Below are 22835 nucleotides of genomic sequence, written 5' to 3' on the forward strand. Positions count from 1 at the left end.
GAACTAGGTGAGATTTTAAAAAAAATCGTCAGTTTTAAGTCACTGAGGCCCGCTAATAATAGTTAAGACCCCCCCTAAAGTTGTTACCTACATAGGTTAATCAATAGTTCAAACTTTTTAAAAATTATCGCCCAAAGTTCAGACCTCTATTGTCAATTTTTCCAATATATTATTATTCATAAATCTCATACTTGATTTTATTAGCTTTTCATAGTATATTGTCTAGTGTAAAATTGAAAATGGGTATTATGACATGATAATTGGTTTAAAAGGAAACTTATAAGGAATTCGGAATAAAAATAATAATTTTAATGGAATTAGGCTAAGAGAATGTTATTACTTAATAAAAGTGTTACAGATCAAAAAGCTTGTTATTATTACATATACTTATTAGACTCTCATATTTCACTTCAATGGTCATGTGCTCGAATCCTAATAACTACAAATTGTTAATATTTTTAAATAAGATTATAAACATATGTATGAGAAGTTTAGGAACACTCTTTTAATATATTTGAATAGATATTCAAAACTTGGTGATGGTAGTCAATGTACGTTTTAGTTTTATCAGTGGTAGCATAAAGTGGCGGATCTTGAAACTTTTGCTACGGGGGGCCAAAAAAATTCACATTAAATATTAAAGTTTAAAAACTATAATATATGAACATTATTTCCAGGTCAAAGTATACAAATAAATATATATTGTATAAAATATTAAAATAAACTAAGTTATAAATTAATTTTTATACATGATAAGTAATAATTATTAATATACACATGAAATAAAAAAGTCAAAAGTCAAGGTTTAAAGTTTTTAGATAGTATAAAGTTAAAGTAAATCATGTATAAGAAAAATTTAAGATAAAACAATTATAACAATTAATAAATGAAAGAAAAGGAAAAACTAGCTCAAAATAAAGAAAAAGAAAGAAATGGCCTAAGTAGTAAGTACAGTCACGTGATTCCAAATGAGGAGAAAAACATCAACATCATTGTGGTCCCTCTAGTTCTCCAAATTTTCTTCTTTAAACTATGGATATTGGACTATAGACTCAGTCATATATTTTGATATTTGGGCTTTTTTGGGCTAGATAGAATGTTGCAACTCTTTTTTTTTTCTCAAAATCTTTTAGGGGCAGGGGCCAGGCCTGTCCCTTAAAAGATCCGCCATTACTAGCATTGTTCAATTAGCAGTCCTAGGAATTCAAATACTCCATATGTAATTACATCAAAATTTCCAGAGACATCGAAAGACCTGGTGGACAGAATCGTACAATCGTACTTCGGAGAGGTTTGTATAACTTGTTATCATAATCAATAGCATTGTCAGTTCTAATTCTTCTCACTTTTTTGTTGTATTGTGTGCTGACCATGTTGATTAAGTCAGTGAAGGCCTTGAAAGATTCATCTTTTGTTTTCATTAGATGTATTCACACTACTCTAGTGTGATCATCTATAATGGTTAGGAAGTACCTTTGTCCTTGTCTTGTTGACACTTTTTAAGGGCCCCAAGTGTCCATGCGAACAAGATTAAAGGCACTAGTTGCTCTTGACACACTTTTCTTAAAAGGCAATCTAGTGAACTTAGCAACAAGGCAAGTTAAACACTCTTGTTCTTTTCCTTTGTCAAATCCCTTCAAATTCTGATATCTTGTTCTTAGAAGCTGTTCAAGCTGATGAACTGTAATGCCACCACTTAAGCTTCCTTCACCTTGATTGCAGGCATTAGCATCACATTGTTTCTTCCTTCTTGCTTATTTCTATCCCATTTTGACTGAAATTTGTTTTGTTCTTTCACAAAACCTCCTTTACTGAATGTATCTCTTCCTTTTCCCTTTCCATCCTTGAAATTCTTACCATTGTTGGGTGGATATCCTACTATACTCCAATACTTATCATAGGTGTGTCCACCTTTTTCACAAGCCTTGCAAGCCCAACATTTATCTGCCAAGTGACCAGTCTTTTCACAATTTGTGTAAATCAGTTCCATCTTCCTTCTAAACATTGCAAATCCTTCATTCTCCTCCTTTACTGGCTTCAGGACTTCCCTCTCATGTGACTCTTCTTGTTGCACCATGCTACAAGCAATATCCACTGAAGGCAGAGGAGTCATCGTCAATATGTGATTCCTTTGTTGCCCAAAGTGTTCATCCAACCCATTCAGGAATTGGAATAGGTTTTTCTCCTCCTCTTCCCAATTAAAAACATCTATATATGCTCTCACCTCATGATTCATCTGAGTCAAAGCTGGAAAATCACTTAGGGTCTCCAACTCTTCCCACAAACTCCTCATTTTAGTATAGTAACTAGTTATTAGGCCCGGGCTATGCCCCGGGTAAGAAAAATTTCATTTATTAATGTTGTACTTTGATATGATAGCACTAAATACAACTTGGTCTAGTGGTTAAAACTTTAGTACATGAACTTGAGGTCACGGGATCAAAACCTATACTATGCAATTTCTAATTTTTTTTATTATACATGAATTACATGAACTAAAACTCTCTAGGGAGAGCGCCACGTGGCACCGTTTCTGGTTTACGCACGCCTTTTAATATATTAGTATAGATCTGCTATGATTCTTCCATTTAGCCTTGTTTCATAAACAACCTTACTTAGCTTATATTTCCTTGCACCATTAGCTACTGTGATCATGTTCTCCAGTTATTTCCGAATCTCAGTAGCACTATTAAGAAACATAAATGAACTTTTGATAGGTTCAGTGATAGAGGCCAAAATCCATGAAATAACCATACTATTATATGTTTCATAGTCTTCTGCCTTAACTTCATCACTTGCAACTTTCTTTTCTCTCCCTGTAACAAAACCTAGCTTTCTTTGTTGAAGCTAAACATATTTTCATAAACCTTTTCCAAGATCTATAATTGCTTGCTCTTTCCAGTTTTTCAACATGAATAGTGTTTGAACAACCCTATGAGGAGTGCAAATACAAGGCACTAGTCACTTCTATTTATATCCCACTCATACTTTTAAAATTATTATTGTAAACTGCTATAATATCCAGAATAGACTCAATTTCTGCTGACAAAAACTACTACCCGAGTCTAGTTACAATTATATTGAAGAGAAAAACACAAAATGTGGCAATGCATATGCACATAACTTAAATGCAACTACTGACTTCTGGCATTTTATAGAAGCATTTAATAGAAACATTAAAGACTGAGTTTTTCATAAAGAGAGGAAATTTCGAAACTTTAGCTCTGATACCATGTAGACTTTTATTCTAAGAAGAATATGACAACAGCAATTCATCCTCTTTTTCATTCATTGATTCATTCTTTTCTTGTCTATTACAATAATACTAAATCAGCTTATATATGCATGAGTAAAAAGACTGCGCAGCTATTACAAAATCCTAGAATATCAAATCAGAATATTCTCTATGTTACTTGACAATACTAAACATGCACATGATCCTAGGAACAACCTACAACTGGCAGTAGAAAAAAAATAAAATGCAGGACTAACATTGCCCGATTTCAATCATTTCTTTGCCCTTCTTTTTACGCTTTCGATAAGTTTATATGTATGTTCTAGAGCTGATAAAAAAGCCCAGCCCGACTCGAATTTTGGGTGGGTTTGGGTAGAATTTTTTGGCCCGTGGCCCGGTCCGTTTTTTGACTTTGGGAAAAGCCAAAAATGACTTTTTAGTGTATTTTTTAGGTCGGCCCGATTTTGGCCCGAAAAGCCCATCATTTATGGCTCGAATAGCGGGCTTTGTACATAAAAATTTAGCCCAGACCGACCTGACCAGTGGACAACTTTTTAAAAGCTTGATCAGGCCCGGTTCATGATCACCTCTAGTTAGTTCTTGTACACTTTAATAAGTTCAATACATATGAAGTCGGAAAATTTAAGGTAAAAAGAAGGCACCATAAAATTATTTTGGGTAAACCATATATCATGAACCGCTAGATTAGCACCAAGCCACCAGGGTCGTCTTGAAGATTTTGGGACCCCGGTTCTAACATAAAAATTGGCCCCCTAAATTTATAGAAAATAAAGATAGAAGGTTAGAAATCTGAAGATGGAAAGTTGAAAATCTAAAGATAAATCATTGACAAATGTATTAAGGGTGAGAAACGGTTTTTTATTCAAATATGAAGTAGAATTTTCAAAATAATATATTTTTGGGGCCTTCATAATTTTGGGGACCCTGTGCTGTTAGGCTCCTTGCACACCCTCATCTACCCCTCTGCAAGCCACGTTTGGAAAATTTCATAAATACAATAAGATGTGTCCAAGTTATCCGCCAATCTTAGGCGGATTTCGAGGCGTTTTTGGTGTCGGTACGAGCTTAGTGTCGGGATTTAGGAGAGATTTGACGTTAGGAGGTGTTGCTGGAGGATGTTGTGATTTGAGGAGTCTAGGGAGTAGTTGACATGGTGGCACACTCGAGGGCCTATCTTAGCCCTCCGATCACTTTTTGTATCCTGGAGTCCTTGTTCGTAGTCCTTTATGATGCATCTTCCGAGGTTTTCCGAGCTTTGCCCGAGTTCCGAGTTTCGAGGTCCGTGGTTCGAGCTTCATTGTTATTCGTCGCCCGAGGATTGATCACACTTCAGTTCTACAGCTCCATGGCTTCCTCAAAAGCCAAGTTATTTCTTCTCCCCTTGTATTTTTGGTGTTTTGGTGCGGTTTGAGGCAGAGAGCTCGTCGCGACCCGCGATCAGTGTCGCGAGTCGCGACCTGCCTATTGTCACGAGTCGCGACCTCTGCCGTAGCACTTTTTATTTTCTTTTCCTCCCTTGGAGGGAAAGCATGTTAAGTTAGCTTTTAGTTTAGCTTTAACTAGAAAAGAAAGGTAGAGAGAGAAAGAGAGTTCCATAGGTTTTTCTACTCTTCCTTATTAGGTTTGTAATGAATTTTATGGCTTTGCTAGCTTAAACTTCCATCTTGGATTTGGTTATTGAAGCTCTAATCTACTTGTGAGAACTTCTTACTCTCTATTTTCTTATGGTCATTGTGATGCTTCTTGTATGTATTTCCATGATATTTGCATAATCTTTGCTAGGAACGTTACTAGTATTGTTGTGTGAATCATCTAATGCTAGTTTTAGGTGCATAATCGGATTGTTGTGTTCCTGACTCCATGTAGCATACTAGGGGTTTGATTAAATGATGAACATTAATCTTGTGCACTTAGAGAAGCATAGCTTATTACTTGAATGTTGTTGCTTTAATAACATTAGTAATCCTATTGTGTTCCTCGTTTTTAATGCTACTTTGGTTTGAAGTTAAGTGCGATTCATTTGAGTTAATTCATAGTAAGAGCGGTTCAAACCACGCAGATCGTGTGTTAAACCACGATCTAGGAGGATAGAAGTATCGACTTCTCGATAGGTGACCATAGGAAAGGTTGAGGGTTAAGGTTTCGTGATCACAAAATAGGTTAGGGTAGATGCTAACCGAGTCCAAGGCCTTTTTATATTGTAATCTCTTCGTGTTTTAGTATTGTGAGTAGTTTAGATCACTTACATTTTTCCAAATCCCCCCTATTCGGTTACTTTGACCTTAGCACATACTAGGGTTCTTAATTCGCTAATTTCAGATCAAGTTCCTTTGCTCCCTGTGGATACGATCCCTACTTCCATTATACTTGCTTAGTGTACAAGAAAGTAGGTTAATTATATTTGGTTAGGAGTACACGGCAAACGCCTACCAGTAAAATATCCACCAAATATAATGTAAGGCTTACTAACATCAAGGTGGATAACTCTTTATCTTGTATTTTATAAAACATATTAACAAAGTGGAAATTCATAAAAAGAAAATAAAAAGGGTTATTTCATAAAACAAATCAATCTTTCTAATCCATAGAAACATTCAAAGTTTACTTATTAGTTTAAAATGATCCTCTAACTACTATAATAAACATAATTATTTGTTTATATTGCATTACGGGTTATATATAAAATCATTGGAAAAGTGGTTGTTGATTTTGAAGTTTGCTTCAAAGGAGTGACACTAAAGTATAGACTATCATAGTAAGGTTCAATTCTATACTATTAGCCAAAACAATACTATGCCTTATGACATTTATAGCATATAGTACTACATATAAATAGCATCCCCATTTTCATGAGGAACCTCCCTTCATCAACTACATTAATTTCACCATTCAAGCTCCTTCACCATCAACTCCAATTAATTCCTTAGGTAAGAACGTACGCGCGCCCATCAATGGGAAACTTATCACAAGAAAACATCATCTTTCACTTCCTTGTTTTTCTTTCAATCTTGTTTGCTCAAACCAAGGGGAGGCATCTTGATATCTATTACTATGCACAAACATGCCCTCAAGCTGAAAGAATTATTAGAGAAGTGGTTCATCAAGCAACCATGCGCGATTCTAAGGTTGCTCCTCGCCTCCTTCGTATGTTCTTCCATGATTGTTTCGTTAGGGTATGTCAATTAACTCCTCCACACCTTTTTTTTTCTTCCTATGTAAGTAATAAAAAATACAAATCAGGAAACATTTTTAGTTTAATTCACTCTTTTTTTCCTATATAAGTAATGAAATGCATGTTGATAATTGTGTCGCATCTAGGGATGTGATGCATCGGTTCTACTAGACTCCACTGATGATAATGTAGCAGAAAAAGATGGTCCTCCAAATATGTCGCTTCGAGCATATTACGTGATTGATCAAGCCAAAGCTAGGCTAGAAGCAGATTGCCCTCGAACGGTCTCATGTGCTGATATTGTTGCGATTGCAGCTAGAGATGTAGTCAACTTGGTAATGATTTACTAACAAAAAAAAAAATGTAACGTTGTAAATCTCTTAATTAGTGATTTATGAACAATAATGCTTACAATCTATATATAATCTTTTAATTTTACTTTGTTGTGTATCAGTCAGGAGGACCATATTGGGATGTGTTCAAAGGTAGAAAGGATGGAAAGGTATCAAGGGCAAATGAGACTCTATTACTACCAACACCATCCTTTAATGCAACTAAACTTATACAAACATTCTCAAAGAAAGGCCTAGGAATCAAAGACTTGGTAACACTTTCTGGAGGACATACACTAGGATTTTCACATTGTTCATCCTTTGAAGCTCGACTCCATCGTTTTAGCGACATTTTCGACATGGATCCTAGCATGGACTTCATTTTTGCTAACATGCTCAAGGAGAAGTGTACTAATAAGCATCATAGGGACACTACTTCAGGGTATTACTTGGATTCGACTTCAGCAATTTTCGATAATGAGTATTACAAGAGATTAGTAGCGCGAAAAGGTGTACTTGCAACAGATCAAGTGTTGTACAATGATTATAGGAGTAAGTTTTTGGTTGAGTCATATGCCAAATATGAGACCTTGTTTTTTATGGAATTTGCAGCTTCCATGATTAAACTTGGTAATTTGGGTGTTAATAGTCATTATCATGGAGAAGTTAGAACAAATTGTAGGTCTGTGAATTGAGTTCCAACTTTCAAAGCCATGCATGCAAAACGAAATTCAAGGCGAGACATCAGAGAAAGAGTTTGTTGTTTTGGCCAAATTATATGTTTGTTGAAGTACTATAATTTAATTGCTATATTTTTCACAAATTGTATATTTGTTATTAATGCAATGAAGAATGAAAAAATTGCCTGTAATCAGCTTAACCACTCCATATATCACTCTCTTTGCATTAGATAAACTGGACTCAAATGAATGAACCAAGCCGATAATCTGGCCAAGATAATAGTAGTGCATTATTTTTATGGAAAACCACTATATCAGGAAATATTTTCTCCTGATTAGCAAAACAATCTGCTTCTTTTTAAAGTGTTCTTCATGTTTCTTAGGATTAGCTTGTGTGCAGTAATAAGGTGAAGAGATAACTGTTTTGCAGGGGGAGAGCGTTGTAGTTACTGGCTTTTTTTTAACTAACTCTAAAATTTCTTAACTAATACTCCCTCCGTTTTTTTAGATGTAACATATTGACTTTGGGCACTCATCCAATACACTTTGACCACTAATTGTTATCTATACATAAGAAAAAATATAGTCATGTGGAATCTTGTTTGATTCGTCACGGTATACACTTTCCAAATATATATTTTTTGTAATTTTTACTTTTATACAATTGGAGATATTATCGGTCAAAGTTGTGTCTCGGTAAATGTGAAAAGTCCAATGTTACATCTAAAAAAACAGGGGGAGTACTAAACTTTTAAAAGAAAAGTTGCTAAAAAAGATATCCCTATTTAAGTATACTACTATTGCATAACAGACAATGTAATTGTCCCAAATGATGAGATAATAACTAGTATCTATATAATACTATAAAGCAATAAGGATTTGCTTATGTGTCAAGAGCAAATTGAATTGTTGATGTGTCAATCCTTTGTAATATCTTTTACAATTTTTTGCCACGTGTATCTATATCTATATAATACTATAAAGCAATAAGGATTTGCTTATGTGTCAAGAGCAAATTGAATTGTTGATGTGTCAATCCTTTGTAATATCTTTTACAATTTTTTGCCACGTGTATTTGCCTCTAAATATTTCTGTTATGCATTACTTTTTTTTAGGCATATAATTGGAAAGCTATTTAAGAAAGTTCTCTGTTATGGAATGCAAATCAACTAAATTTTAGGAATCGATTGCTATTAATTAGTAATTAAAACTGCAAAAAAAATATATCTCCTAAATTCGATATTTTAGGCACTAATTAAAAAAATCATATCCCCTAAATACGGTATTTTAGAAACTAATTAAAAATTCATATCCCTAAATTCGGTATTTGAATTAATAATCATATTTTATTTTGGCACTAATTAAGAAATAAATTTATAGCAAGAAGCTGATAATTTAGGTACTACTTTAGGTATTAACTATTTAAATGAACATGTTGTACTCTCTTCTTAAACCCAAATTAAAACAGAAGTCTTAACAGATTATAATATTAAACTTAAAGTTTACCAAGGGACGTAGTATTAATCATACAATAAGTTGTGTTATAGGTTTTTTTTAAAAAAGTTCAAATTATAAGATCATTGACCACATATCCATACCATCAAAATTATAAGTTATTGCAAACTATAAAATCGTGGGCCGTCATATTACAAAGACTACGTGTATCCCATAAAACGATGATAATTATTAGTGAGTTACAATGTGATTAGCAATACAAAACACGATCCACGATAAAATCAATAATAATTGATATTAGCACCTCATGTATAACACAAAAAAATAAACATCTTATGTATTAACACTTAGCTTGCATAAAAGAATAAACATCTTATGTACTAACACTTAGCTTGCACAAAAGAATAAACATCTTATGTACTAATACTTGCACAAAAGTCTAAACATCTTATGTACTAACACCTAATATTAAACTATCAACTAAAAAACGGATTAGCCAATATATAATAGATAAGAAAAGATAACAAAGTCTCAACAAAAGTTAACTTTTACTTGGCTCATGAGGTTTGTAAAACTTAAAGGAAAGTAGCCTAATTGTAACAACAAGCATGAGATGTCTTAAAGTTCAGTATAATAACAATGGGACCCCTTTCATTGTACAAAATATCACATTGCAGTATTTAAAGTCCGTAGGAATATGCTATCTTAACTGGTAAATGTATGGCATCTCTATGTAAGGTTAAAGATTAAAATTACATATAGAACTTAGTGAAATTTATTGTCCATAATTTTAGTGTAGTTGTATCTTTGTGAAGTTTATAAGTCATATACTTCCTCCGTTTCGAATTACTCGCTACACTTTGAAAATTCCACTATTCATGAATGAGGTTTGACCATGCATTATTTACTATTAGATAAAATCAAATGTTATAATGTAATATGTTGTGGATTTGTCTCAATGTATATTTTCAGAAAATCAAAATTTATACTTTACTCTAATAATAATTAAAGATATTAGTAGTCAAAGTAGTGCATCGACAAGCGTGAAAGTCAAAGTGTACGAGTAATTTGAAACAGAGAAGTATATTTGTTCAGTTTATTCACAACAACCGAATCACAACTAAAAAAATTTACATACGAAATTTGAGAGATCATAATTTATATATAGGTGTTCATCTCAAAGAAAAGATAAAATGTCATATAACATATTTTCACATATAAATTGATTTTTATTTCTATATATTACCGTTCATTTGGAACAAGTATTATTGACCTGGGTCAGTTAGCTAATCACAAACTCACAATAAAAATGAAAAAAAGGGTGAATTGTGCATGTAACAAATAATTGACAATACAATTTATTCTATATTTTACTTTCCAAAATAAATAAAAAAAGGGTCAAATAGTATGAAACTTACAAGCTTTAAATTCTAAGAGAGGTGCATAGAATCTTACTTCTATCTAGAAGCCGAATATAATCTTAACAAAATCTAAGTTTGCTAATAAAGTTCCAAACTGTAACAAACCCTTGCTTATTAGAACTCTCAGTTTTCATGCACATATAAAATTTGTTTTTTCCATCTCAATTTGAACATCTAGAAAGTGAATCATCATCTTCATATAAAAACTTATGTAGATAACATCTGAATCTCACACATCTAACGTTAATGGATAAAAACACAATCAAATTCATTTTTTCTCCATTTTCGAAAATATCAAGTGTGTTCAATAATGAATGTGTGGTCAAACTTTTTGGATAACTTTCTTCGAATAAATTTGGAATTGAACGAAATTTTTTCTTTAATAACATAAGATTCAATTGATCGAATGTAGCAATTTTTCGAATAAATCTCCATTTTATTTAAATATGATATTGCCCAAATTCAGGAGAAAGGTTCAATTAAATATAACAATTCTAGCTATGTTTTAAATCTCCATTTTTGGTTTGTAATTTGCACGGTTCAGTTAGCCATATCAAGAGTTACGAGCATTAGGATTTGAAATTTCATTTGTGGTAAAGATCACGGGATCTCAATACAACAAAAGAGTAAAGGTGAGAGGGATTATGGAAAGTAGGGACGACAGGAAGTGGGAAAAGAAGTGGTTGCATGATTGAATCCCAATAATGGAGCGAATTGTGATTTTATTTGGTCCTCAATGTGAAGCAATGGGTAGAGCAAAGATTTTTTCAACCAACGCCGCACGATAATATTAATTACATCAGTTATTGAACGCACGGGTTATAAGTCAGTTTTAAACTATTCCTCATAAATGATATGATTATAAAAAGTTTAAATCACGATCTAATATTCACCCCATGATTTTGGGAGAAACATCATAAAGTCACAAAATTTATAAATAAAAAAAATTCCGTGCATTTTGCACTGGTTAAAACCTAGTTGTAAATATTACTCCCTACTTATCTTAATATCTTCGTAGTTTGCTTTTAAGTTGTTTGTTTCGAAAAGATCTTCGACTTCTATTATATTCTTACTATTTTACCTCACTTAGCTTGTTGAATCCATATAATTTTGCACATTCTCGTGACCACACACTCTCTGATCTCTTATTTAATGAACAAAAAAGATTTGCATTTTCACACTCCCGCCCTACTTTGTGTTGGTTTCTATTGTATATAGAAAAATGTTTAGATACCAGGGAGAGTATTAAAGAAAATAATTGAACATATATTTGTTTTTAAGTAATATTATCAAAATTTGTATATTTGTAAAAGGGTGATATTCTGAGCCATATATATATATAATATATATAATATAATATATATATATATATATATATATATATATATATATATATATATATATATACTTCCTCCGTTTTTTTTAGATGTTACACTTTCCTAAAATTGCATGGTTTTAAATAGATGTTACACTTTTTAAAATTTCCTTATTTAGTAACTTTTGCCTTGTGAAATGTCCATATTATCCTTACTAACTACCCATTTAAAAATTAAAACACTCTTAATCTACCCTATTAAATCCCTACCTAATCTAATCAGATTTTAACCATTTCCACCAAAATTAAAACCCCCAACTACCTTTTCATCTTCCCCATGATAATTTAATAGATTCAACCCCCTCCCCAACTGATTCATCCCCCATTAAAGTTCTTCCCCAACCACTCCAATTCCCTAACCCTAAAACTACGAATTCATCTTCTCTCTCTCCACTGTCATTTCTCCTCTTCTGATCTTCTCTTCCTCTCTCTACTGTACTTCATTTTCTCTCTCTAGATTTCTTCACTTCCTCTTCAAATCTCCCTTAAAACTTTCGATTTCTCCATTCTTCTCTTGAATCTTTCGATTTCTCTTCAAATCTCCCCTCAAAAGTTCTTGAAAAAAACCCTAGAAAAATGCCGAAGAATTTTGTGCCTGACCTCCAACCCCTTGTTGACGCCTTGTTCCAAAATGACGATGCTGATGAGTCTGACTCTATTCGCGAGTTGATGCTTGCATTGCAGACTGGGTCTCCTTGGCCAAGGAGGCTCTATGACAGTGGAGATGCAAAGCACTTGCTTCGCCCTTATGCCTTCAAGGCTTTGGGTGTGGTGGTTGATGAGTTTTATCAGGTTACGGGGTTACCAAGGGAATTCCGTCCCTCTTCTTCTTCCAACCCTAAAAAAATGAGTCCCCAAGTTAAGAAGATCTTTGACCCCAGACCCATTTCACAGAGGTTGAGGCCTAGATCTAGGGTTGAGGAAGAAGGGGATGGGGGAAAAGGTAAGGAAATTCTCCGTTCTACCCATGAGATTGTTTGTGCTTTAAAGGCTCCGTGTTTTTACACTATGGGAAAAATGGTAAAGTTCAAGAGGTGAAGGAGAATGAGAAGGATAAGGGGAAGGAGAAGGAGAAGGAAATTGTGGGGTGTAAGAGGAAGGACAATGTCAGTGTTTGGGTTGTGCTTCTAAGTCCTTCAACGTCTACGACGATGAAGGCACTGTTTATGCTATGTATGTTGAGTCTGATGGGGGTTTTAAGGTGTTCGATGTGGTTGAAGAACTGCTGGATGATGAGGAGGCTGAGGATGGTGGGGTGAGCTTGAAATTCCAATGAGTCCCTGCACTTCATCAGAACTTGATCCTGATACTCATTGCTTCCTTATCAGGAGAAAGGAGAGTACTTTGACTCCCTGAGGTTCTATCATCCTAACTCTTTTAATTGCCTTCTGTTTTTCGTTGCCTTTTAATTTATTTGAGTCCCTGAAATTCCTATTGGTTTGCTGTTGCCTATTATTGGTTGCCTATGAAATTATTTTGGATGGATTGTGTTTTTGGATGCCTATAAATATGTTGCTTGGGGTCTGATTTTGGATGGATTCTGTTTTTGGTTGGATTGTGTATTTTGGTTGGCTTATGTTTTTGGTTGCCTTGTGTATTTGGTTGGGTATGAATATATTTTGGTTGTATTGTGTATTTGGTTGCCTATGAATATTTTGGTTGGCTGTTTTTGGTTGCCTATGAAACTGTTGGTTGGGTTCTAATTTTGGTAGGCTTCTGTTTTTGGTTGGATTGTGTATTTTGGTTGGCTGTTTTTGGTTGCCTTGTGTATGTGGTTGGCATGTATTTCTGGGAAGCCTATGGGTGTTGGTTTGGATAGGAGGTTTGAGGATGAACAAATGGCTAATGATGTACTTCTGTTTTTGGTTGCCTTGTGTTTTTTGGTTGCCTTCTGTTTTTGGGTGCTGAGTTAAGTTAAGTCCCCACTGTTTACACAATGAGTCTCTCTTGCTTCCCCCTTGAGTCCCAAATGTATTTTAAAAAGTAAAATCCAAATGATGAAGGGACTCATACATTGGGCTTGAAGAGCAATAGATGATTTGCTCCTTATTGGTGTTAAACCAATAAGTTGAGGTTTTAAATCATCCATTGCTTCCTCAATGAGCCATTGAATTAACCTTGATGGATTTTAAAAACACACACCTTACTTTAAACTTGTTGACGTGCAAAAGAATAAAAACAACCATAATTGCTTGACTTCATTAAATGCTTGCATCACTGCTTATACAAACCAGTCCTTCAACATGTACAAAATAGTCTAATAACTAAACAAGAACCCCCAAAAAATTTCTGGTTTGCTTAGAAGTGTTGCTTCATGTTGTCTATAATCTTTAACAAAAGTAGATCCTGTGTATTTGTGCAAGTAGATCCTTCATCTTCTTCTATACTAGATATATACCAAAAAGTTGCTCCCCATTCTTTTCCTTCATACACAGTGTAGTTATGTTCAAAAAAAACTTGCCACATCTTCTGCCCATTCTACTCTTGATGTGCATCTAAGTAGTCAAATGCTTCTCCTATATTCACAAACCTCTCATTCAAGTATGTAACTGCCTCATCTATCACAGCTTGGTCCACTGTTACATTTTCTGGAAGTAATCCCAATCTCTCTAACTTTCTCTTTGCATGGTGTGGATTCTTGAAATTGTTTCCCCCTTTGCACTTTAGTATTTCTACCATAACATATTGTAATTGCAACCAAGTGTACTTCAAAACTTCTGGGTCAAAAAAATCATAACAGTCCTGCACTCTTAAAATCAGTTCATCTAGGTTCTTAGGAAATGATTGATATTGTAGTGCCTGAATTGCTCTAAAAAACCCCAAGTCTAGCACATTTAAGTCAGGGGACTGAGCTTGCTGATTGATGAACTGGATATTGAATCCATTCTGAGTTGCTGCTGCAATAAATTGTGGGTCTGATGCATGAATGTGATGTCTAGCATTGTCTTGTTGTATGTAGATTTCTTTGGACATACCTTCTGGCCAATTCCTCATTATGGCAGGTATGATAGTGTTAACTATCATATCCCTCATAACTGGTAGTGTAACACTTTCAATTGCCTTTGTCAACATAGTACCTGCCCTTCTGTTTTTTGTTGAATACTTAGCTCTTGCATACTCAACAAAAGGGTAGATACCAAATTTCCCATCATGTATCATCCTTCCCTCACTGTCCTTAATAGGTCTAGATGTGGCACACATGAACATGGCTTTTATCTTAAACCTCTTGGACTGACAGCAACTATAAGGGTCATCTTCAGCAGGAAGCAAATAAAACCTTCTTATATCAATTACCAAAAAAAAAAAAAAACCTTCTCATATCTGGACTTAAATAAAACCACTTCTCATCTATGTGAACAACATTTTGCATGTCAACAAATTTAGGTGATTGTGTCCTTATTGCTGGTAATATGTGTTGTAACACCCACTTCATCTTTGAATCTTATGATCATCAGTCAGTTTTGGGTGGGTGCTGCTAGTGTGACTTCTCAGCTTGCCCCGTTTCAATAGACTGTAAACAGTGGAGGGGGGATTTTAAGATATCCAGCAAATGCCCTTATACTTGTCCTCAGATTAAGTGGGACTGACTGAAGCCATTTGTCATCATATACTTTAAGCTTCCTACCACATCTTCCTGCTTTTTTGTTTCTCACATCTATGGCATGCCCAGCTTCTCTCTGTTTTTTTGCATCTTTCCATATCCTATCTAATGTCATCCTACTTATGCCATGCTTTTTTGCTATTTCTGTTTTTAAACCCCATGCAAATTTACCATTTACTTCAGAGGTAAGTAGGTCATCAACCAACATTCTTCTTTTTGTTAAAGTTAAGTGTGGTTTTTGGGTTGTTGAACTTACATTGTGTTCTATTTCTGTGTTTTGTTGTTGTGGGTTACCCTGGTGAGTTGCTCTGATTGACTGCCATCTGCTGCTGCTGTACCTCCATCATCATCATCCTCGTTGTCATCATCACTGTTGTAATGTGTCCACATCTCATGCATCAGCAACTCATCCTCCATGCCTTCTATTTCCAGCAGCTCTTGAAGGCAAAACTCCCCTGCTCCTCCATCATTGCTGACCCCATCTGTTTATAAGCTGGACCAGCTTTTTTGAAGACTGAAGTGTGAAGTTTTTTGTGGAAACTTCAGTTCTTAATTAAGTAGGAATTTTTTGAAATTGTTCCTGTGCAATGTGTGTGCAGTGATTTGTGGGAACAATATGATTTTTGTAAAGAAACTAAACCATGGTGCTAAACAATATTTTCTCTCTCCTCATTTTGGGAAATAAGCCTCATTTAATTTTTGGGGGTTTATATAGAGGATAGAGTTTGGAAAATGTAGCCTTAAACAATGTTTGAAATGCTGAATTTCAATTTTTTGCAAATTTTCAACTTTATGAAAATTTTGGAGGGAATTGGTTTTGCTGCCAAAATTTTGGCTCCCCTTCCCTCTCTCATCAGGTGTAGGTAATAGAGAATTGGAGGGAACCAACTAGTGGTCCCTCTTTTCTCTCTCCTCCTTTCCCTTAAACCCCCATATGCAATGGTCCCCACCCTTTAATCCCCTATACTTATTCTCTCCTAATCACTCCTCCAATTTTTGCCTAGAAAACCACAATTTTTGAAAGTGTAACATCTAAAAAAAACGGAGGAAGTATATATATAATATATATATATATATATATATAATAATATATTATATATATATATAGGGGTAGGATCCGCTGAAAACAGCTCTTAATCTGAAAACTGAAAACAAGGTAACTTTTAAGCCCTTTGGGGTAACTTTTAACACTTTTAGGGTAACTTTTGTCAGTTTTAGGATAACTTTATTATATTTGTAGTTCTATATATTTCAAGGGTAACTTTATTTATTATAAGAGTAACTATTACCACTTTTAGGGTAACTTTTACCATTTTTAGGACAACTTTTTAGATTTTAAGGGTAACTTATTTTAACTTTGATTATAGTTAAACCTATGAAGGATTCGAACCTACATCGTTGTGTCTTACACAATGTTTTGCCAATTGAGCTAATAGGTTGTATGAATTTCGCCAAATATATGTTAGTGAGAGGGGGTAACAAAGAGCTTTAATACAGCAACTAATAACAATTTTTGGAAACTAATAAAAACAGAGTATGCTACACCATAATGAACAAGATAAAAATAACAGAGAGAACACCAAAAGTAAAAAGTAGACAATACCACATGAAACGAAAGATTAGGAAAATTAAAATTATCAGTTTTACATCAGAGAAAGCAACAACATCCAAGTAATGTAACCATAAGATTTCATAAACAGCAATATAAATTACCCTAAAAGTGCATAAAGTTACCCTTGAAATATATATGAAATTACCCTAAAATTGCTAAAAGTTAGCCTAAAAACGGTAAAAATTATCCTAAAAGTGGTAATATTTAGTCTTATAATAAATAAAGTTATCCTTCAAATATATACAACTACCCTTAATATAATAAAGTTACCCCAAAACTGGCAAAAGTTATCCTAAAAGTGTTAAAAGTTACCCTAAAGGGGTTAAAAGTTACCCTTGTTTTCAGTTTTCAGCCTAAAGATAGTTTTCACGAGATCTCATTCCTATATATATATATATATATATATATATATATATATATATATATATATATATATATATATATATATTATATATATATATATATATATATATATATATATACTTTATACTACTTATACTTGTCATGAGGAGGTGTTGCATATATATTTATAACTGTTATCAGTTATAACAAGGTATTTTGAACAATCATGGGAAGAACAAGCTGGTTTTGGGAAGAGTAAGTTTTTAGGTGTAAATTGCTTCGTTATAATTTATTGCTATGAGAAATTTAGAGTTTTCTATGTGATAAACACTACGATTGTTCTTTCGACCCATGTGCATGTGCAGTGTGCACCACATACAAATATGTTTGCTCCACGTACAAAACTATAGAAGGAACAAAATGGTATAATTTGAGTTCAATTTGGGTTTTAAAATTTTGCCATAATCTTCTTTATACCTCTCCCTTTAAAGTTTAAACCTTCTTTGAACAAAAAAAGCAAGAAAAAGAAAATAACGAACACATGTACAATAGGCGTAAATATGTGTACTCCATGTCTCACCCACCATAATCCAAGATATCCGAGTTGATGCATCAGTATGAACAATAATTTTGGCTTCGACGACATCCATAAGTTAACGTAATATCGTTATCTTCAGAATCAAAAAGTTCGGTATTCATGAGTTTGAGTACCATGTATCCGTAGAATGTACTTAATTAAACTTTATGTTTGTTGAGGAAAGTGTTCTTTTGAGTATATGATTACCAACCCTCTTATTACTTATTAGGGTGATATAGAGGGAAATGTCTTATACTCTTATTAGAGAAATAGAGAGAGGAAAAGTGTTAGCAATTTTGACATACGCACATATCATTAGACAATCATGCTTCGAATAAAAAAATAAAAATAAAAAATAAAATATGAAAGCCAATATTCGAAAGATCAACACCACCTACTCTCAAAGTATCAAGATCAAGTAGACAACTATGCTTCTAAGTTCTTTTTTTTTATGACATTGGGTATTGCTTCTAGTATCTTTCCAACCACATTCCTAAGAACGCACCTTAATAGTCGAATACTAATAGTAGCTCCTAGCAATGGAGTTCTAACTGGCTAATTCTTATAACATTTAACTGTCATATACAATATAACATGCACAAATATGAAGTACAAACCAAAAATTACAATAATACACAAATTTGCGTAGTTACCTATCTTTATACCCCTTTTCTCCACTGAAACGTTTGGTGTTTAACTAGATGTTTTTAAAGTGAAAACATATTTATATCCTTAATAAAGATATCAATATCTTCTTTACCAATAATTGTTTGATATTTAGCCAAACTTTTCTTAAACTTAACCACCCGCTCAAAGATCTAGTATTTCAATTTGCTAAGTCACACCCCGGTCCTTTAATTTGTTGTGCACTCAACCTTTCGAACATGCATAATAAGCTTGCATTGGTTTAGTGCATGGCGCGCGCATGCATGATGCATCAGTTGAACAACACCCATGTACCTATACCGCCTTAAATTTTCCTTTATATGAAGAAATCCACTGCCAAGTTACGCTTTTCATGGTAACATATCGTTAGATCAAAAACTCATATTACTAGGTGGTAGATACACTGTTTAGACCACAGATAACAGTTAAACATACCGCCATTTTGTATATATCTTGAACACCGAAGGATTATATATCTTACCTCTTTAAGGAGTAACAATATATATATGTATATGAAACTCGGCAGAAATTATCACAAGCAGTAATTTATTTTATATTAAACAATAAAAACACAACCATAGAAGAGTAAAAACTTTCCTAATATATGCTAGCTTAAAATTTTCTCATAAGTTTAAATGGCAATACTTGATCTTAAAGCACACTAAAGAGTTGGTTTAATTTCCAGAAATTTTCAAGTTCAATGAGTGCCTTTAAAGCACATTCCCTTCATATTACACTAAAGCACCAGAACTATAAATAGTTTCTCCAAGTTCAGGGTACTTCCATCATCAATAGCCTTTCGAACACCATTCTAGATAAGAATACTAAAAATGGCTGCTCAAGCAACCAAAACCATCTTCTTTATTCTTCTCTCCTTCGCAATTTTTCGCTCTCATGCAGCGCTCAATGCGCACTATTATGATCAAACATGTCCACAAGCTGAGTTTATTGTAGCACAGACGGTTCGCAATGCTTCCTTATTCGATCCTAAAGTCCCTGCTCGCCTCCTTCGCATGTTCTTCCATGACTGTTTCATAAGGGTAAGCATCTTCTATAACCCATGAAAAGGCTTATTTTCATTGATCTTTTTTTTCTAATCATATTGAGTCAGGTCATTTGGAGAGTGGTTCTCCATAACATGAGAGGAAGGGCAATTTTCATAAATTCATTTGGTGTAGGTCTTACATCAATTCCTAAACTCTATTTAATGGAGAACATGTTTACATTTGTCTTTCCACTTTGCTCTTTATTAATACAACTACTATCAAGTATGGGTCTGACCCTACTACAAGGTTTTGGTTGACATAAATATATATGGGAACCAGAACTTCCTAGGAAGTAAAATAAGGTAAGATTGTTTAATTGGCAAAAATTTAGGAAGTTTTACTCCGCAAAATGGAGGAAGTTACTTACCTAGTTCTCCCTATTAGCAACCAATCAATACTTGAATGTATAAACACTTACTCCCAACTTATGTAATCACTCTAGACTAGTATTCTTTTGCATTGAATAAGACTAATACTATTGAATCATAATAGGGATGTGATGCATCAATTTTACTCGACTCAACACCTGGGAATAAAGCTGAGAAGGATGGGCCTCCTAACGTTTCAGTTCGATCATTCTATGTTATTGATGATGCAAAAGCTAAGCTTGAGAAGGCATGTCCACACACAGTTTCATGTGCTGACGTAGTCGCCATGGCTGCTAGAGATGTCGTCACCATGGTAAGTTATTTACTTCTTTCTATTCATCCGATCCATCTGTACACTATCATGGGTGGATTTACATTTTCCTCAGAGGTGTGTTGAACAAAATTCACTTACTGATTTTCTGTCCCCAAACCCACAAAAGTTCCTCCTATATTCATCAAGTCTTCATGTTTACTAGTAAATCTCTAATTCTGACTTCAATTTTCTCAGACTGGAGGACCATACTGGAATGTTCTCAAAGGAAGAAAAGATGGAAGAGTGTCTAAAGCTTCTGATACTACAAACCTTCCACCCCCATTCTTGAACGCGACTCAACTCATTCAGACCTTCGCCAACAGAGGTCTAGACATTAAGGATCTAGTCGCGCTATCTGGTGGCCATACTCTAGGATTCTCACATTGTTCTTCCTTTGTAGCCCGCGTCCATAACTTCAGTACAGTGCATGCTACTGATCCTAGCATGAACGCTGAATTTGCCAGCGTACTTAAGCAAAAATGTCCAGGATCAAACAATAATGGAGATGCAGGACAGTTGTTGGATTCAACTGCAACACAATTCGATAACGACTACTACAAACAGATCATTGCAGGAAAGGGTGTGTTCGGAACAGATCAAGCCATGTATAATGATCAGAGGAGTAGACCAATAATTGAGGCATTTGCTAAAGATCAAAACTTGTTCTTTACAGAGTTTGCAGCTTCAATGATAAAGCTTGGAAATGTGGGGGTTAATGAAGTAGGAGAAGTCAGAGTGAACTGCCGGAGGATAAACTGAGTTCTAGTAAGAGAGAAAATAAGAGATCACTTATTTTCTGTCATTCTTGAGAGATGAAATGATTTATGAGTGAGAGAAACAAAGCTATCATTACTTAATTTCTTTATATTCTTGAGAGATGTAATAATGTAAAGATGTTTTTTTTTTTTTATGTTTGTATACTCTAACATAATGAAGGTTTGTATTCTGTGTTTGTTAATAATTTAAAGAATTTTTTACGTTTATATACTCTCTTAAGATGATCTATATGTCTCTATTTCAAATTCTTACATGAAAACGCCATAAAGATTAGAACTCATTTAATACAGCGCTATAAACTTTTCATGAAAGGAAGGAGGACATGTTCTCTTCGGCATAAAACAGCTGAACTGAACTGAATTGAATTAAACTGAACTGAACTGAAATGAATAGTAATATGTGAAAGTAAAATATTGTCCAGAACTGAACTGAAAATAAGCTGGGGAAAACAGGCCTGAGTTTACATGTACTTTCAAATAAAGAGGGCTCAAATGTTTATGGCACTGTACGTCCACTCCGAAAATAAGAGTTTAATTTTCATTATTATTTTTCATTGCTATGTAAAAATATGATTTTCAAAAGCAATTTATAGAAAAATAAGTCAGTATTTATTAGCCTATTATGACACTTTAAAGTAGACCTGGCAATCGGACCAATCGGATCGGATTCGGACCGGACCAATTCAGATCGGACCGTTTTCGGATCAATCTACATTCGGACTGGGATCGGACCGTTTCGGATTGGGTCATCGTTTGGACTATTATTTCGGATCGAAATCGGACCTGACCAATTCAGATCGGACCGTTTTCGGATCAAGTTACATTCGGACCGAGAACGGACCGGATCGGATCGTTTCGGATTGGGTCATCATTCGGACTATTATTTCGAATCGGAATCGGACTATGGTGAAATAAATGGAATACTTATGCCAATGATATTTTTTTTATATAAAAAAACGGGTATGTTTCGGGTATTTCGGATCAAAGCCTAATCGAAACCAATAATTTCGGATCGGTTTACCTTCGAGTCGGATCGGGTAAGATTATATCGAATCATTCGGATTTCGGATGAGTTTCGGATAAAGATTATTTCGGATCGGGATTCGGACCGGATCGGGACCATTTCGGATTCGGATCAAAGTTTGGACCGTTTCGTTCGGACCCGGATCGGATATTTCGGACCGGATTTTCGGATCGGGACCAACTTTGCCAGGTCTACTTTAAAGTACTTATCCATTTCAAAATGTTCAACCTATTACCTTTTTTTTTTTTTTGAAGGGTTCAACCTATTACCTATTTGTACAGTCTTCAATGCATATTTTGATTATCAATATCTTTAAGTATGTATAACAGTATAAGTAAAATCTTATATAAACGGATATAAAATAAAATATATATGGAGATAAATCTAGCAAAAATTCACATATATATTTGTGAAGGAGAAACATTTTTAGGGAATAAAAACTTAATATCATGGGCCCCACAATATTTTTAATCTGCCGAGCAAGTCAACAAGGGATGAGACCATTAAGGAAAAGGAGCAATCAAATTTGGGATTGATGGTGAAAAATAGCTCAAACTTGGGGTTCGGATCCTCTAGAGGATCTCAACACCAAACTTGGGTAGTTGGGTTGTTTATCAATGTACTCCATGTTATAAAAGTATAAAATATCATGGATAACAAATATGAAAAAGTAACACGTATATACTAAAAAAAGGAAGAACAATGTGAGAATCTAATTTAAAAAATATTATAAAATTATTTGGTTCGTAATGTATAGTCGTTCGCACCACGTAGGATATACATAGGTAATACTCCCTCTGGACTTTATTAGTTACCACT

General features: G+C 34.1%; 3 protein-coding genes across 3 annotated transcripts; 2 read left to right on the forward strand and 1 right to left on the reverse strand.

The window, feature by feature from the left end:
• The first annotated feature begins 6366 nt into the window (after positions 1-6366).
• LOC104906406 (peroxidase 66) lies at positions 6367-7474 on the forward strand. Its single transcript, XM_010695146.3, has 3 exons — positions 6367-6429; positions 6575-6763; positions 6883-7474. The coding sequence occupies exons 1-3, from the start codon at positions 6367-6369 to the stop codon at positions 7453-7455; spliced, it is 825 nt and encodes a 274-aa protein (XP_010693448.2). The 3' UTR covers positions 7456-7474.
• A 6695-nt stretch (positions 7475-14169) lies between these two features.
• On the reverse strand, positions 14170-15349 carry LOC130590755 (uncharacterized). Its single transcript, XM_057393297.1, has 2 exons — positions 15003-15349; positions 14170-14968 (listed from the first exon to the last, which is right to left on the reverse strand). The coding sequence occupies exons 1-2, from the start codon at positions 15122-15124 to the stop codon at positions 14170-14172; spliced, it is 921 nt and encodes a 306-aa protein (XP_057249280.1). The 5' UTR covers positions 15125-15349.
• A 3915-nt stretch (positions 15350-19264) lies between these two features.
• Positions 19265-21199, forward strand: LOC104906403 (peroxidase 66). Its single transcript, XM_010695144.4, has 3 exons — positions 19265-19529; positions 20028-20216; positions 20412-21199. The coding sequence occupies exons 1-3, from the start codon at positions 19320-19322 to the stop codon at positions 20973-20975; spliced, it is 963 nt and encodes a 320-aa protein (XP_010693446.2). The 5' UTR covers positions 19265-19319; the 3' UTR covers positions 20976-21199.
• Positions 21200-22835: the final 1636 nt, after the last annotated feature.

The sequence above is a fragment of the Beta vulgaris genome, chromosome 3 (genome assembly GCF_026745355.1).
Source record: "Beta vulgaris subsp. vulgaris cultivar EL10 chromosome 3, EL10.2, whole genome shotgun sequence".
In the NCBI taxonomy this organism is placed as follows: domain Eukaryota; kingdom Viridiplantae; phylum Streptophyta; class Magnoliopsida; order Caryophyllales; family Amaranthaceae; genus Beta; species Beta vulgaris.

Coding starts and splice junctions, on each gene's coding strand:
- LOC104906406 (XM_010695146.3), top strand. CDS start 6,367: ATGCGCGATTCTAAGGTTGCTCCTCGCCTCCTTCGTATGTTCTTCCAT. Junction 6,430..6,574: donor TCCATGATTGTTTCGTTAGG/GTATGTCAATTA, acceptor TGTCGCATCTAG/GGATGTGATGCATCGGTTCT. Junction 6,764..6,882: donor CTAGAGATGTAGTCAACTTG/GTAATGATTTAC, acceptor GTTGTGTATCAG/TCAGGAGGACCATATTGGGA.
- LOC104906403 (XM_010695144.4), top strand. CDS start 19,320: ATGGCTGCTCAAGCAACCAAAACCATCTTCTTTATTCTTCTCTCCTTC. Junction 19,530..20,027: donor TCCATGACTGTTTCATAAGG/GTAAGCATCTTC, acceptor GAATCATAATAG/GGATGTGATGCATCAATTTT. Junction 20,217..20,411: donor CTAGAGATGTCGTCACCATG/GTAAGTTATTTA, acceptor CAATTTTCTCAG/ACTGGAGGACCATACTGGAA.
- LOC130590755 (XM_057393297.1), bottom strand. CDS start 15,124: ATGAAGTGGGTGTTACAACACATATTACCAGCAATAAGGACACAATCA. Junction 14,969..15,002: donor TTAAGTCCAGATATGAGAAG/GTTTTTTTTTTT, acceptor TGATATAAGAAG/GTTTTATTTGCTTCCTGCTG.